The sequence below is a fragment of the Lonchura striata genome, chromosome 2 (genome assembly GCF_050655825.1).
Source record: "Lonchura striata isolate lonStrDom1 chromosome 2, ASM5065582v1, whole genome shotgun sequence".
NCBI lineage: Eukaryota > Metazoa > Chordata > Aves > Passeriformes > Estrildidae > Lonchura > Lonchura striata.
The window spans coordinates 30,639,312-30,654,696 of NC_140704.1; the positions used below are offsets into that span (position 1 = coordinate 30,639,312).

General features: G+C 39.1%; 1 protein-coding gene across 21 annotated transcripts in view; it reads left to right on the forward strand.

The window, feature by feature from the left end:
- Window positions 1-15,385, forward strand: part of HDAC9 (histone deacetylase 9) — a 472,095-nt gene that overhangs the window by 445,159 nt on the left and 11,551 nt on the right. For 19 of the 21 annotated variants that reach the window (XR_014953235.1, XM_077787618.2, XM_077787599.2 and 16 more), the window contains 2 exons: window positions 6,081-6,165; window positions 11,228-11,381. Coding sequence is in view for 19 of the 21 variants with exons in the window: in XM_077787618.2 (XP_077643744.2) it covers window positions 6,081-6,165; window positions 11,228-11,381 (239 nt within the window). In the remaining 2 variants the exon portion in view is untranslated. The remainder of the gene's footprint in view (window positions 1-6,080; window positions 6,166-11,227; window positions 11,382-15,385) is intronic. The other 2 variants (XR_014953236.1, XM_085573124.1) reach the window with 1 other exon arrangement.

Here is a 15,385-nt window from a genome sequence, read left to right on the forward strand (position 1 = left end):
AAGTTCACATGAAAAATTACTTTTAAATTCTTTTGATATCTTAGGTTTTCTGCTCCATGCTTCTGTTTACAAGCAGAAAGTTTTCATGTCACTTTGAGAAAAATCCATTTGACCATTTGCAGACCTAATTAGAAGCACTGTAGGTTATCTCTTTGGAAGGAAATCTTCCTAAGAGGTGAGAAGAGATTAAGCAGCTGGGTTCCCTTGAAATCCAAAATGTAAACATGGAAAACCTTCTGGAAGGTGAAAATCCAAGATGACCATCAGTTGCCTTAAAATATGCTTGAATTTTCTCAAGATGATTTGAGAACTGGTCCATTAAAAGAGCATCTGTCAAAACAAAGGAAAAGATGGATTCAGATAATTCCAAAAGAATCATTGCTTTTAAGCCTTTTTGAGATTATGATATGTGTGCTGAAAATTAAATTCTTTCACTTATTGTGACATTCTTTAAAAGATTCTACAGTTTTTCACACATTGATTATATAGATTTAAACCTCATTTTCAAACTGTATATAGATATATACCTATTACTTCAATTAAGAAAGCCATTGAATATAAATATTTATATTTTATTTTAAGAATTCTGTGCAAATTCGGTTGAATATTGAGATTTTTCCCCCAAAATCACCATTGTGTAGTATGGAAATTCCACCCTATTTTGCCTATCTTAGCTTTGGTGCTATAAATAGCTCTGCTATGACTTTTGGTCCCTGGTGGTGGCGAGTAATGCTGCTCGAGACATGTACGGGTACATGTTCTGCTTTCTTTCCTCCACATTACTTTTGAAGAGGCACTACTTGGATTTAAGAAGTCCTTGGGCATGGGCTCTCCATGTGCAGTATGCTAAATCCTGTATAGTCCAGTATGCTAAATCCTAAGTTTTATTTCCAGTATAACTGCATTCGTATAGGGATTCTTCTTCAGCCAGAAAGAGTAGGGAAGTAGTCTTCAAGCACAAAACCCTTTGAGTCAAAACCTGAGGATTTAGCTCTTCCTTCATCCCATCCCTTTTAAAGCAGCCAGGTGTGATATCACCACGGGACACAGAAGCCAGTCTAACATCATGGTCCCTCTGATCTGCCTACAGGTTTGGACAGTGTCTCTTAGCTCCCCATGGCACAGCAGTTTTCTGTGGTCTGTAACAAGTGATAATTAGTCACAGATGGGGTCAGGCTCTTCTTTGCCCAGAGGAAGCAGAGAAGTGCAGTCCACAGTGCCTCTGCCCAGCAGGACCCTGCAACCAAGGCGCAGAGAGGATGCACGTCTGTTCTCATTTGCTCTGGGGCCAAGGCTGAATTTGGCCCCAAGTGTGAAAACATTTTTAAGTGACTAAATTTAACATCTTCTAGTAAATATTCTTCTGGCTTGAATTTCAGTCTGAAGCAGAATTTGACAAAGCACTGTGATTGGTTGGCTCCCAAGCATGCTTGAAAACTTACACCGGACAATTTTCTTGCAGAGTGTGAAGTATGTGCTTCTTTCTTGCAATCTGTTGAGCTGGCATTTAGGAGGGGATGGTAATTTAAGTGGAAAGCTTGTACTTTACAGCTTTCCTGCTGATGATGAAAAGTTGGCATTTTCTCCTTTGTGGAATTCAGTGTCAATCTGGGGCTGTTTGCCAGCTAGGCAGTGAGCTCTGCCAAGAGGGCATTAAAAGGGGTTATTTACCGGAACAGGTAAACATTTCTCTCTCCAAAATGAAAATATTCATAGAAGTGTATATGGCCTGGGATCAATTTTAAATTGAATATGGCCTGGGATCAATTTTAAATTGCATGGTAAACTTGCTCACAATTTCATATCCTCATTGTTAATCTGACTCTAATAGTAGAAAAAAATTAACACACAGTCTAAAACACCTGTCAACTGCTGCTTGCATAAACTCAGAGTCTAGAAATAGGGATCTGAATGGGATAGGAAACTGGAGCAATGTGTGTGCCAGAGGTCAGCATGGTGACAACAAAGTTCCCAAGGGTAGCAGTGCTAGTCAGGTAGTAGTTTGGCCAAGGAATCGGAGAATATTCTGATTCCAAAGTTACATAATTCCAAGATATTACTTGGTTTTCAGGGACTGACAGGTGCTAATGACCCTAATTACCCTTTGTGTCTGAACTTATTCCTGGATGAAATCTGATTCGTTTACCTACTGCATTGTAACCCTTGATCACAAAAATACCGGCTGAAGTTCTTATATGTAAATAGAGAGTGCAGAAATTGCTACAATAAGAACACTATTAGAACAATATAAGAATATTATAATAATAATAAGATAACACTATACTATAAGAATACTATAATATAAGAGGACCTGTGACATCTTGGAACTTGCTCTTCTGGAGTCATAGGCAACATTAAGAGCCACAAAGCTCAGTCTTTATGCTGATAGGTTTTTTACATAGTGTAACCAAGAAAGGGGGGTTGTGATTCTTCCCCCTGCAGCCCTGGGATCCCTGAGGAGCCTGCCTGCCTCCTCCCCTTCCTCTGCTTCTGGCAGGCTGTCAGTGCTTCTTTCCTTCTGCTTGCACTTGCCTCACTTATCAGTAATCTCTAACTGCACTCCGGAACATTCTTCAGTGAAGCTAATCTTGGTACTTTAAAACATGACAGTGCTAAAGACAACACAGCTAATTTTGGAATTTTCAGCTCAATACAGACTGCTGTAGTTTCAGATTCTCACCACGTTCCCAAGGATCAATTCAGATCCCTTTCCATTAAATTTCCATCATTAATTCCTTCTTCAAACATTTGTTGATATGCCTCTGGCAAATTTTGGCATACCAAGTGATTTTTTGCCCATTAAGTTTTTCCTATTTTGAAAATTATTAGTAGACTCAGTTTCTACATTAATCTTCTGCCTTGGACACAAATGCCCGATTCAGCCATGTAAAAGCTTTGAAAATGTGACCCTTTGTGTTTGGTCCAAACTGTCTCTCCAGTGGTTTGGTTATTTCTGCAGACTGGAGCTGTTCTTCTCTGAAAGATTTCTTTCCTTATGGTATATTTCCAGTGCTCTTTTCAGCTTCTTTTCTGTTAGCCTCCAGATTTAATAGCCTTCATGATCTGAATGCCAGTAAGTGTAGGAGGGAAGATGATGATGTAGAGTAATTTCTTTTGTTCAGTATTGGGTCTAACTGCTGATATTTTCCAGGGACACCTCTGTGTCTATACAGCTGTATGCAACCAGTGGATAACTGCCAACAGAATCCTCCTTTTGAATGCAGGCAGTCTCATTTCAAAGGGTATAGAAATAGCTGCCATAACCCACTGTTTTTATTTCTGCAGTGATTTAGTAATAGAGCTTCATTTTGGGCTATGCAGGGTATATGATGTAATGAACTCACTTGTGGAGCCTGATAAAATTTCCCTGATATGAGAGAGGGTACAAGGTCTGTTGGGCTGTACTTAAGGATGAGACAGAAAGGCTTAGGAGCCTGCCTCAGCCGAGCTTGGAATATAAAATGAAAGTTTTGTGGAAAAAAAGAGTTAAGGAAATGATCAAACATGCCCATCATTTTCACATCACCTACAAAATTGTTAGTAGTGCTAGCAGATGGAGTAATGATTGGGATAGGTATTGGATGTTTTACCTTTTTCTTCTTTTCAGGATTCATCAGCTTATTCTGATTTCTAAAAATACATCTTCCATTTCTGAATACTCAGCTGATATACCTAGATATTCAAATACAGCCTACTTGTTTTTAAAAAACAACTATACTGATAAATAAAGAGGTGATTTTGATGTATTAGGGAAAATAAAACCTTTTGGGTTTTGACTCTTGCAAAACTCCAGCTTTATGAAGTGCAACAAAATATCCACCTTTTAATAGAAAATCTCATCTGTCTTTACATCAGTTGTTCCCATCATAATAATTAGTACAAAGTGTCTGCATATAATTAGTACAAAAGGTCTGCCTAAAAAATCTTGTATTCCAGGGTCTAACCAAGACACAGCTCTCACATATTGCAGTCTGGCAATTCCATACCTTTTACTATTATTCCTACTGCTATGGCCTGGAGCTATTTTGTTCTGTTTAGGCAAGTGAATTGGTCATCAAAGCCTTAGGAATTCAGAAATCAATGAAACAGAATGAATCAATGAAACCTTAAACTACTCTTTGCTGCCCCTTATGTGTTCCTGCACCCAGCATGACCAGACAGAACTTCAGGGTTTTTTATTCTTTCTGCCAAATGGTAGATTACTTTAAACAGAAAATGACTAGAGATAAAGCAAATGCTATTTATGTGCAGAAGTCAAGGTATGGAATATTAAGTTTATTATATAGATTGTTGCTCTAAAATTTGTAAAGCTTGATCTGTTGGTTGGCATTTTTGTAAGTACGCAGTTTCCCCCCAGGCACCTGAAAGAGTTACCAAATAGAGCCACCTATGAAGATGATAAAGTAGATGTGGTTCAAGGATTGCAGAAGTATCTGAAATATTATTTGCATTGTAATTGCTGTTTTTGTGCTAATCCACAATACGTACTAGATAGGAAGAATCTGTCTTTGCACTTTGCTCTCTTTGTTAACCAAGCAGCGCTGGGACCCAGTCAGGTCCAACCAGCAGTTCTCTGCATGCTTGCTCACTGAGCAGAATGGACTGATTTATGCTATGTGAAAACAAAACATAGTGCTATTGTTTCTAGCCAGAAGAAAATCTTCCAGCTGCAATCCCATATGGGCTTCTAAGGAAATAATGACATGAACAGCCCTATTCATTATAGTTACCAAGACTCCAAAGGACTGGTGATATTTGCAATGTCTTTATTGCTGACAGGCATTCGTTGCTGATTGTAGTGGCAGGATCCCAGAAGTTTTGGGATTTGTAGCTGAGTTTGCTTAAAATAGCACCACTGAGGGAGTATCCACACTGCAGTTACTTCCCACTGTGTGTGCTTGGATCAAAGTTGATTTTATCTAGCTGGTGAGTAGCGATGCAGTGGTAGCAACCTGGAGGACAGTATATGATGGCTACTGAGCTATTAACTTTGCAAGGGAAACTCCTTGGGTGGGCTTCACTTGACCTAGTTTAAAATAGACCCAGGCATACTTAAGAAAGGAGTTTTGTCTGCAATACAGATGTCTCCTGTCAACGGTGGTTGAACTTCCTTAGCTTTAGAGAGGAGAGATTGGTATTGATATTTGCTGGGTTTTGTCCACCTTGGCACAGTTGCTACTTCTCAGGCCACAAGCCTGCACACCCAGACATGGCAGTTCATGTGAGAAGCAGAAGAGTTTCATGACTCTTAGCATAGTTCAAGGAGAATATTGTTGTTACACTGCAAGGAGAAGCATTTAGCCCAAACAAGTTTTTACCTTTTTTTCCTAGGAGAAAATGTGTGGAGGGTGAACAAAAAAGCAGATGTGGGTAACATTCAAAATACAGTATATTTTTTATATTTATCCACTGCAGGGCAAAATTAAGTATGCAGTAACTAAACACTTCTTTCTGCTAGTACAGTCCTACTCAAAGAATATACAATTAAAACTAGGAAATTAAAATGCAGCTGATTCTGTAAAACACTTACTTATGGAAACTTACTTCTAATCTGCATAACCAATTTTTTATTTACTACTTTATTTGAAATTAATGTTAAGCTAGTAAAAGCAGCTGTGTTTTATGGTTTTCCCCTATAAACCTTTAAATGTTAAAGATGGTTAGGTGAAATAACACTAGAAAAATAAAGATAATAGAGTGCACACTTTGGTTCCAGTGTGGCTTCAGCAAGGTTTTGTTTGGAGTGCCCAGCTGTGTATACAGACGCAGTGGAATTTGGTTTGTAAGGAACCTACAAAAATTACACAAATAACTAGCATTTTTTAATGAATAATACACAGACATGCACCTGCTTCAGAGACTCCGTAGATTAGTCTTGCAGCCAATAGAAAAGCCCCTTGGAATTCAATTACATGGCTGGAAAACAGAAAACAAAATCATGACTATACATTTAGAACTGATACCAGCAACATATTAACCAGTTCTTGGGCTGAGCTTTTCCTGAGGATTAGATCATTTCAGTTTGTTTTATATCCCTGTGGCTTATTGAATATTTATATTATTCTATTCTATTCTTTCAGCTGGAGCCTCTCCCGGAAGATATTGTGCACCAAATCCCCAATATGAATGCAATAGCTTCTTTAAAAAAGACCACTGAAATTCAAAGTATGTTCCTCAGTTTGAGTTGGTGGGTTAATGGGTTTGGGGTCATTTTTTATTATTAAAGTCATAGACATTACTGTTTCAGAGAAAAGCATGGGAGAATGTTTAATGTATAAATTGACATGCTGTGTCTAATATTTATATATATATATATATGTATATATGATTTTATTTTGTTTTTTAGCATCTCTTTGTTTCTGCCACACATTTAGCCTTGAAAAAGTAACCCATTAAAATTATTTAAACATTTCCTATTCTTGAATATTCCCAAATCTTTTCATTCCAGAGCAGCTTGGATGAAATAGATGTTTGTCAGTGAGGGACAGGAACAGACAGGTAAATCAGAGCTCTAACAAATAGTTTGTCAAATTCTGTTTTTGCAGCCCTTTACAAGGTACTTACTTTGAGATTCACATGAGCTTGAGATAAAGTTAAAAAGATCCAAATGGGCACTGATCTATGGAACAGTGCTAAAAAATACATAATTTTATTGTTTCTGAGACCGAGGGTACGTTATTTCTTCACTTGTGGGCTTTGACCCCAACCCTTAACTACCCAGATGCTTTAAGGCATTTGCTCACTGAAGAACTTCACGCCATCAATTGCTTTAGTCCAACTGAGCACACATCCCTTAAATTCTCTAATCTTCTAGTCTTTGCCATTTTACTGAGCCAGTGGGAGCTTCCTGAGTTCTACTGTTTGCTGTCTCCTTTAGAATAACAAATGAATAACAAATGCTTTCCTTCATTTGAGATGAACCACAAGTGGTTGGGATTCATCTACGTAAAATAAATGCAGTTTTCAAAAGGGACACCATGCCCAATTCAGTTCATGTAGTACTTCTCCATCTGATTTTAGTTGCAAGGTGACAAATATTGTAGGTGTATAATTCATCATGCATATCCCGTAGACACCTAGATATGGAAAAGCTCTAATTAAATCAGCTGTATATAATATATTCCAATAAGTACTTTGTACTGAGTGGTATGTCCCTGGGTAGCTCATGAGTTGAAATTCCCCTAATTAACAGTTAATAATCTGTTAATGGTCTGGAAGAAGTCAGCAGGTTAAGGAGATTCCTGTACTGTGCAAGATAGAATAGATTTGCAAATTATAATAAGGGTAGAATGCTACACACAGACCACAGACACAAAGAACAGAGATGCAATTCTGCTTGAAATAAAATATGTATGTAATAGAAACTGGGTCTCAAACCAAAAAAAGGATGAATTGAGAAACAGACAAAGAGAAGAGTAGGAATACACACAAATGATGGCTCTTGAGAGAGAAGTTGTGGATTTAGGAAGAAATACACAGTGTAAATCTGAGAACATAGTCCAGAGCTCTGCAGAATGACTCAATTCTAACACAATTAGGTTTCAGCTGAACTGATACAGTCATGCAGTCCAATGAGCTGTTCTGAAACCTTAATCAGGCTGCTCAGAGTTTGGACTTATTTAAACACAACATTCTGCCTTTTCTTGCAACTACCTAAAAAGTTATATTTACCTCATTTTGTCTGGAGAGAGACCAAGTATTAGAAAGGGGTATGTTTGGATGACAGAAAGGAGCCCTGAGGAAGTTCAGTGCAGCTTTGTGATGCATACTTAGATCTAAGAGAAGTATCTGTTCAATATTTTAGAGAGTTAGGCAGGCTGGAGAGCACTAGGCTGTTAGCAGCTCAAGAGGTACTGAGAAAGCTGGAGTTGTTTGGATCATGGCAATGCCTTTGGATATTGGGTTTGTGTTTCTGTGACCCAACTTTAATAATGAATCTTATCAACATTTCATACCAAATAAGCCCCTCCTCTGTGCTTTTCGCAAAACCTTGAAGCTACAATACTTAGAAACTAAGAGACAACTTTTTTCTCTAACTAGAATATAATTTGTATAAATGCTTTGTATTGACAATGATCCAAAGCTCCTTTGAAAATGTAACAAATTTGGAATTAGTAGTTTCCACACCCATGTAATAGGCTACTTCTAAACAATCCTGTTCAATAGCAGAATACAAACCCCAAACATTGTTTTTCAAGCAAGCCACGGTACAGCATGTCCAAACCTTTGAAAGGCAATTACAAATGCCTATAGGAGTTACAGAAATATTCCCTTTATTATTTCCTGGTAATAGTCAGTCCTCACACAAATCTTTGAGGGGGGCTTAAGCACAATTTCATGCTGAAAGCCAAAGCATACCTAGAAGACTGTTTTGGTTTCATTGATTTTCCTTGCAATCCATGATTGCTCAAGTTTTGTATGAATGAAACCAGCAGTATGCTTCATTCTTTCCCTTGAGCTCCACCAAGTTCTTCTCAATGAATGTAACAGCGCTGGTAGAGTTTCACATTCCAGTAGAGCACAGTAGAAATGGCATTTCCAGAGACTGGTTTGAGGCCAATGCTTTTTGACTTCTTTTAATTGTCAATCCACAGCATACCTCCTAACAAAGTTCCTTGGCAGCTGTGTGCTGTGATCAGCTCCCCATTCCATAACTCTTTGCCTGCAAATCTTTTGGCTGAACACACGTTCAAGGCCTGTATTTTTTTGTGTGCAGCAAATAAATGTTGTCTTGGATAAAAAGAAGCTCGCAAAGGTCTTCTGCTTACCCAAGGTGTTTGTTAAGTACATTTTTCTGATTTTAATGAAAAACCTATCAACATATCAAAACCTGCTTTTTCAGAAGCACCACAGAGCCCTGTTTTCACTAGGTACCTGCTGCTACCTGGATGCTATTTCTAATTGTGACTGCTTAAACTTTTCCCCCACAAGCACCCTGCCAGGTAGTTCCTTTCTCCAGGACCCTCCACTGCAGTATATGGGCTGCCACCTGCCTCCTGGCCTGACTCTGCTCTCTCTATCGCTGAAGCCCCTCTCATAACACAGCTCTCAATGTGGTGAAACAAAGAGCACCACCAACCACTTGGGAGTGAAGGGCAGTTAAATGGGTGCAGAGAGCCCAGTAATATGCTTGAATTGGCCCTGAGTTTTAATGTTACAAGAAAGTCAGGATTCTGGGGCAGCTGGTGTGCAAGCTTGTGTGTGAATGAACAAATGTGATGTAGCAATCCTCACTGATGCTGTTTTATTGTTGCTGCAGGAGAGCAACACAGTGGTAGCTGGGTACTAATATTTTATTTTATGAATAAAAGCCCTTGAAAACTCCAGCAGTGAACATGGGTTCATTTCTTTTATAGGCAAGAGGGGGTATTATTCCCATGCCAACAGATTTGATTTTCTTGCACATCTGTTTCTGCAACAAAAGCCCCACCCACTCTGTGAACATTTAGCTCATAAATTATAGGGTTTGAATTGGGTGTATATTGCAAAGACTGACTTTTGTACATAGGATCTGTGAGAACACTGTGGAATGCTCATATAACTTTTTTGTTTGTTTTTAGTGTATTTTTTAATGAATAGAGAATATGGTCTCTGAGCACAGTAATAATAGAGAATATTTTTGTCTTGTTTTTATAAAATTTGCCAGGCTCCAATCATTGAGCCTACTGTTATGTACATAACTTTTTAGCTCTGTCTTTCATGTTTTTGGAGCAAAGCCAACCTCCTAACACTTAATCTCAACTTTGTAGGATACTTAATACACTTTACATTTTATCCCCAGAAGGTCCCTGTTATTTAAAGATTCTGCTAACTACTCAAACGTGCACACTATTAGAGTTCAAAGAAACACTCTGGCCATGCTCACTTGTTGTTCTTGAAGATTGACTTGGGCTTTCATCTTGCAATGATGTTTTTGAATAAAGACATTTTCAGACTTTATTGACAGCTGCTTTCTCACTGGAGGGAAAAGTTCATCCTTCCAAAAGCCTGAAACTGTGTAGAGAGCTGTGTTACCAAAGAGGGAGTTTTCAGCAGCCTTTCTGCAGCACAGGCAGCACCACTGCTGGCCTGGCCTCCCAGCTGTCATAGCCTCCAGCTACCCTCTGGATAAGCACCTCAGCTCAGCCTGCTGCCCAGCTGCCAAAATCCTCCTTTTAGTCCTTGGAAAGGTCCCCTGCTTGATCCCCTCTCTTTCACAGCTGTTGAAACCCTCTGTCTAATTCTCAGATAAGTACCCTGATCCAACCTCTGCAGCAGCTGCTGAAAGCTTCTTGCTAAACACTGAGTAAGCTCTGGTCCAGAGCTCCCAGACTTCCCAAAGCTCCTAATCCCCAGGTGTCATCCACCTGGCAATTAGTGAGTGCTCAGTGTTTTACTGGACTGTTAAGAAATATGTATGTAAATTCATACTCGTTCATGTGGTTTCCAATAATCAAACAGTTTCTTAATAGCCGTGCTGCTATTTCTTTATAGCAGATATTTTATATGCTTAGGATGAGTCACTTACCATTATTTTTTGCATAGCTTGATGAGCTTCTTCTGTTGCAGGCAGAAATATGAAAATACTCATGCTTTTAATCCACTGCTGTATTTTTATATAGCAGACCAGAAAGCTCTATCCCTTATGATACCTGGCAGCCTTCCAGCAACAGCCAGTTCATATATGAAAGTTTTAACTAAATTATTGTTCTAGTACACGCCCTGAGGTTGGAGGAGAAAGAACATCCAGGACTAACAAACCTGATTGTTCTGGCAACACCACTTCAGTCTGAGCTGGCATTTCTGACTTCTTTCCTTTTCAAGACAGTGCTGTGTGAGCACTTTGTACAGCAATGTACATTTTTCTACATTTTGCTGTCTCTGCATCAACTGTGTGCTCTATCAGAGCTTCTAGTCATTAACCCTGCTCTGAACTCCCACCACCTTGTGTAGACAAAGCCAATAGCCTTCCTGACAATCTGTGTTCATTAGACTGTGTGTGTTACTCCTCCAGTTTATTACCTTCTGGGGAAGGGTGTGACACAGCTCTTGGAACGAAAGCACTTTCCAACTTGGCATTCTTAGGTTCAGAAATAGACCTCTTCACTGCAGTCTGAAATTTCAACTGTACTGCTTACACCACAGAGATTTTAAACTATAATCACTCAGTGTTGAACTAAGTGATTACTGTTCTTGTACCACCATGCTAGCTAAAATTCCCATAAATTATTATGTGTGTTTTCCTTAGGCAAGTACTGGAAGTCAGTGGAACCATACTCTGTGCCAGTGGATTGTGCTCTGGCTGAGTCTCAGAAGCAAGAAAGGGAGGAGACAGAAACAGTATCAGCTATGGCCTCTCTGTCAGTGGATGTTGAGCAGTGTATTCCTCAGGAAGGCAGCAGGTAAGTGGATGAAATTATTATGGACAACAAGGTTTTCCCTCCAGCCAAGTAAAATGAAGAAGAAAAGGAGGACTAAGGGTTGTTTCAAAATTACCTGCTAATTGAGATACCTGGAATTTTTCATCACTGGGTTTCCGTTCTCTCACTTAGCACTGGAAGCAGAGATGTTAGCAGTTTTTTGGCTTTGGTATCTCTATTTCTGTACTGAAGTTCATGATTATTACAAGAACCTTGTTTTCTTCCCATTTCTAATTCTTGCTACTTCATAAAAAGTACAATATCCATATGAGGTAAATAGACATGGTCACGTGTAATCAACCATATTCTTCTCATTAGAAGCTTTTAAAATCTCTTTCAGTTTCAATTTTCTAGGAAGGCATTCAACAAACAGTCAGATAAATTTAATAATGATGGACTTAAATCATTATTAAGTGATATTAGACAGGCATTAGAAGTTACTTCCGTGGAAGAAATGTGAACAGTGCCAGTGTAAAATTTAAAGCTATCCTGACCAGGATTAGAGGCAACATTTTCTATGTACTGATATGAAGGCACACCAGCAAAGAATGAGAATGCTGGTTTTTCCAGCTCGTCATCTGCTTTTTACATTAATGAAGATTGCTTTCAACTTGCAAATTAAGAAAATTATGCAGTAAATGCTATTGTATGTTTTGCCAATTACACATGAAAAAAAACACACTAACCATCAAATATTGTGTCATCTCTAATCAGAAAAGCCACTGCAGAAGTTTCTGGAGTTTCCTATTTTTTTCTTTTCAGGACAAACAGTCCTGGTCTTCGCCAGTAGAGAAAGACACAAAATGTAGTGGAACCACTTGGTTCCATTATACACAGAAAACAGGGGAGCGGGGAGGAAAGATTTAAAATGCCTTATAAGGAGACTCATCAGCTCCTCAGGCTGTGGAACAGCAGTAGAAAAGAGGGAGCTGTGGGTAGGGACAGCAGTGGTGGGAGTGGAGCCAGAAGGATCCATGGCTCCTACATTGTGACTGCTTCTTAGTTGCTTCAGTTCTCTCCTCCTGCGTTGTGACTTTTAATCAGAACTAAACTGATAGGCACCCAGGGGAATAGTGCAATGCACAGAGCTATGGATGTGTTTGGCAGTGAACATCCCTCACAACAGTGGCAACACTCATCTGACAAAAGAACTGAGGCATGGCTCAAAGAGACACACAGAGAGTAGAGCTAGCTAGTAAAGTTCACAGTATTTTCATAATTACCTTTCCAATTGTAATTATATTTTAATATGCCATGGCTATTCTTGTGCTAGGATTATTGCAGACAACTTCATTAAAGCTTAGAGAAGAATCCATGATGAACACAAGATGTACTTTAGATGTGTGCCTGTGGTAATCAGTGCTCAACTAAGGAATAATGTAGTTTTTCATATAAGTTTCTGACAGTTACAAGACACTTCTGCTAGCTAGGGACAGGAAAATTCCCACTTGTGTGTGCATCACTATGAAATATAAATCATTTTAGTTAAGTATTGGAAATAAAGCTATAAATTGTCTGGAAAAGGCCATGGTTAATTTTGTGTATTTTTGCATTGCTGAGAATAACCAAAAATTTTATTTGCTATGTGCCTCCACACAAGACTACCAAGAGCAACTGTTACTCCTACATGCTTTGAACAAAATAACCCTTTGACTAACACCACACTTAATTACTGTAATTATTACCTACCAACTGATAACCTGCAACAGTTTCTACCCATTCTGAAAGCAGAATTTCAGGGCAGTGCTGAGAAACGTGGCAAAAATATACTGAAACGTGCACAAGTGGAATTCATGTGGCTGCCAGATTCATTACACTTCATCAGTTCTGGACTCTTCTAGGGATGAATCCATTGTGGTGAATTGTTTCGTGGAAAAATGACTTTGTTTGGAATATCTTCTGTGGTGCTGCAGACATTTGTCAGCAGCACAAAAAAAAAAAAAAAAATAAAGCCTTCACACACATGTGTCCTGAAATCTCTTTCTACACTTGTAACCCTCAAAGAAGTCACATGAAGCCAAGATGCCATTAGAGTGTGACAAGACAAGAAAAATGCTGTCCCACTGGACCAAAATTGATCGTTAGGTTTTCTGAGGCCTCTGAGCATCATTATCTTTGTTTTCTTCCTGAATGTAAGGAACAATATAGAATCAAAAGTAATCCCCCTGAAAGTTGAATTTTGAGGGTCCTCAGCTGTGAGGGAACCTGAGAGGAGCTGCCTGTACTTTGAGTGTGAATGAAAATCCATCCTGGAATGTCCAGGGAGGGAGTCTGTGACATTGCATGCTTTGCGTTCTATATAATTTAATTCATTTCACATAAGCACACCATCATAGGTGTCAGGTACATACCAACACAAACAGCAGTAATGTAGAGACGAGTTCAGCTTTGTTTTTTAATGTTTTTTAATGTTTGCTGTAATAAAGGACCCTGTGTGCAACGCACCTTCTCCAGCCATTTCCTACAGCAAACAGAGGGCAGCAGGGATGTGAGGAGTCATGTGGGGTCTCAAGCTCTGTTAGAAGCTGTTCCCTTCCTCCTGCTGGTATAGATGGGGTCACCTTCTGAAGGCTTGCTGCAAGCTTTTGCACTGAGTGCTCATTTGGGAAAGTTGCTTGTGACAGGTAGGGTGGGAGCAGAACAGGAAGCATGTGGCTGTCAGGGCAGCCTGAAAGGTTCTACCACGAGTCAATTTGCTTTCTCTTAATTCCCACCACGGTCAGCAGGCTGATAGTTCTCGCCTGCAACTCTAAGCCTGTTTCACTGATTCGATGGCAGAGATCCCGTCAACTTCAGCTCTAGATGGTCAGGCTTCCAGATGAAGAGCAGCAGCAAGAGTCTCTTTGTGGGAAACTCTGGCCAGTCATGTTGGAGGATATATTGGTGTTGGAGTGAGATGACTCACTTTAAACTCAGATTTTGGGCAAAGCAGTTCTTTTCCTGGCCAACTCATATCTGACTCATTTACCACTGATGGATAAAATGCTCCTGGCTAAGGCCCATATAAAGTATTTTTATTTCTTTCTTCTCTCTTTCTTTCTTTTCTTCAAGTGACAGTGCCGATTATTTTTTTACTTGATTTTCTCTGGCAGAGTAAATTAAGAAAAACATGTAAAGCTTCTATGCTTTTGGTGTTTTATTTTACCAAAACAGAACTCTGCATCTTAAGGTCCAATTGGATCTCAATTATAGCCTTTGGAAGAGTAAAGATACAGAAAAAAAAGTTTGTGGATAGGATAGGAAACATGTATGGTGCTAACAGGGATTTAAATAGAGATGCAATTAGAGGAACAGGCATGCCCTATAAAACATTTCTAAGTACCAGAACTTTTGTGTGTTGATAACTGTTTATTCCCTATGTGAGATACAGATTTAGCCGATTAGAATTTTTCTTTGGCCAGACATCTTTTTCAGAAATCATGCTGTGAAATATTCAGTATGCTACTGTCCCTGATACCTTGGAGCGTCTTCTGTATGTTTCTTCTTAAAATTGAAAAAGAAAAGGGACGTCTTTTACACTTACTATTTTTAAAGGAAGCAGTAAATCTTGAGAATGACATTTATCAGAATTTTACTTTATGGCTCTGGTTCAGCTGAGCATAGATTTTACTCAAATGGTAATGAAAACAAAGCATAAGTTTTATTCTTAAGGTTACAGAGCTACCAGTTGCAGTTTCAGTCAAATTGCATTGTATGATATACTAGAGCAAATGGTTGAATCATGGGGTACATCTAGCTACCATTTAGGGTCACTTGCCATATTTGTCTATCAATTCATAAAGCTTCACTTGGCATTTCACTGTTTGGATATCTACTTCAGCTGTGCTGAGTACACAGCACATACCTGCCCATACCCCACAGGACTTACAATTTCCTCCAGGCTCAGGAGCTGCAGAGCAGCTTTCCCAGGTCAGCCTAACCCTTATCTTGATCCCCTTCTCATCTTTTGATGGTGGGTTCCTAAGGAAGAGAACGAGGAGTAGAGG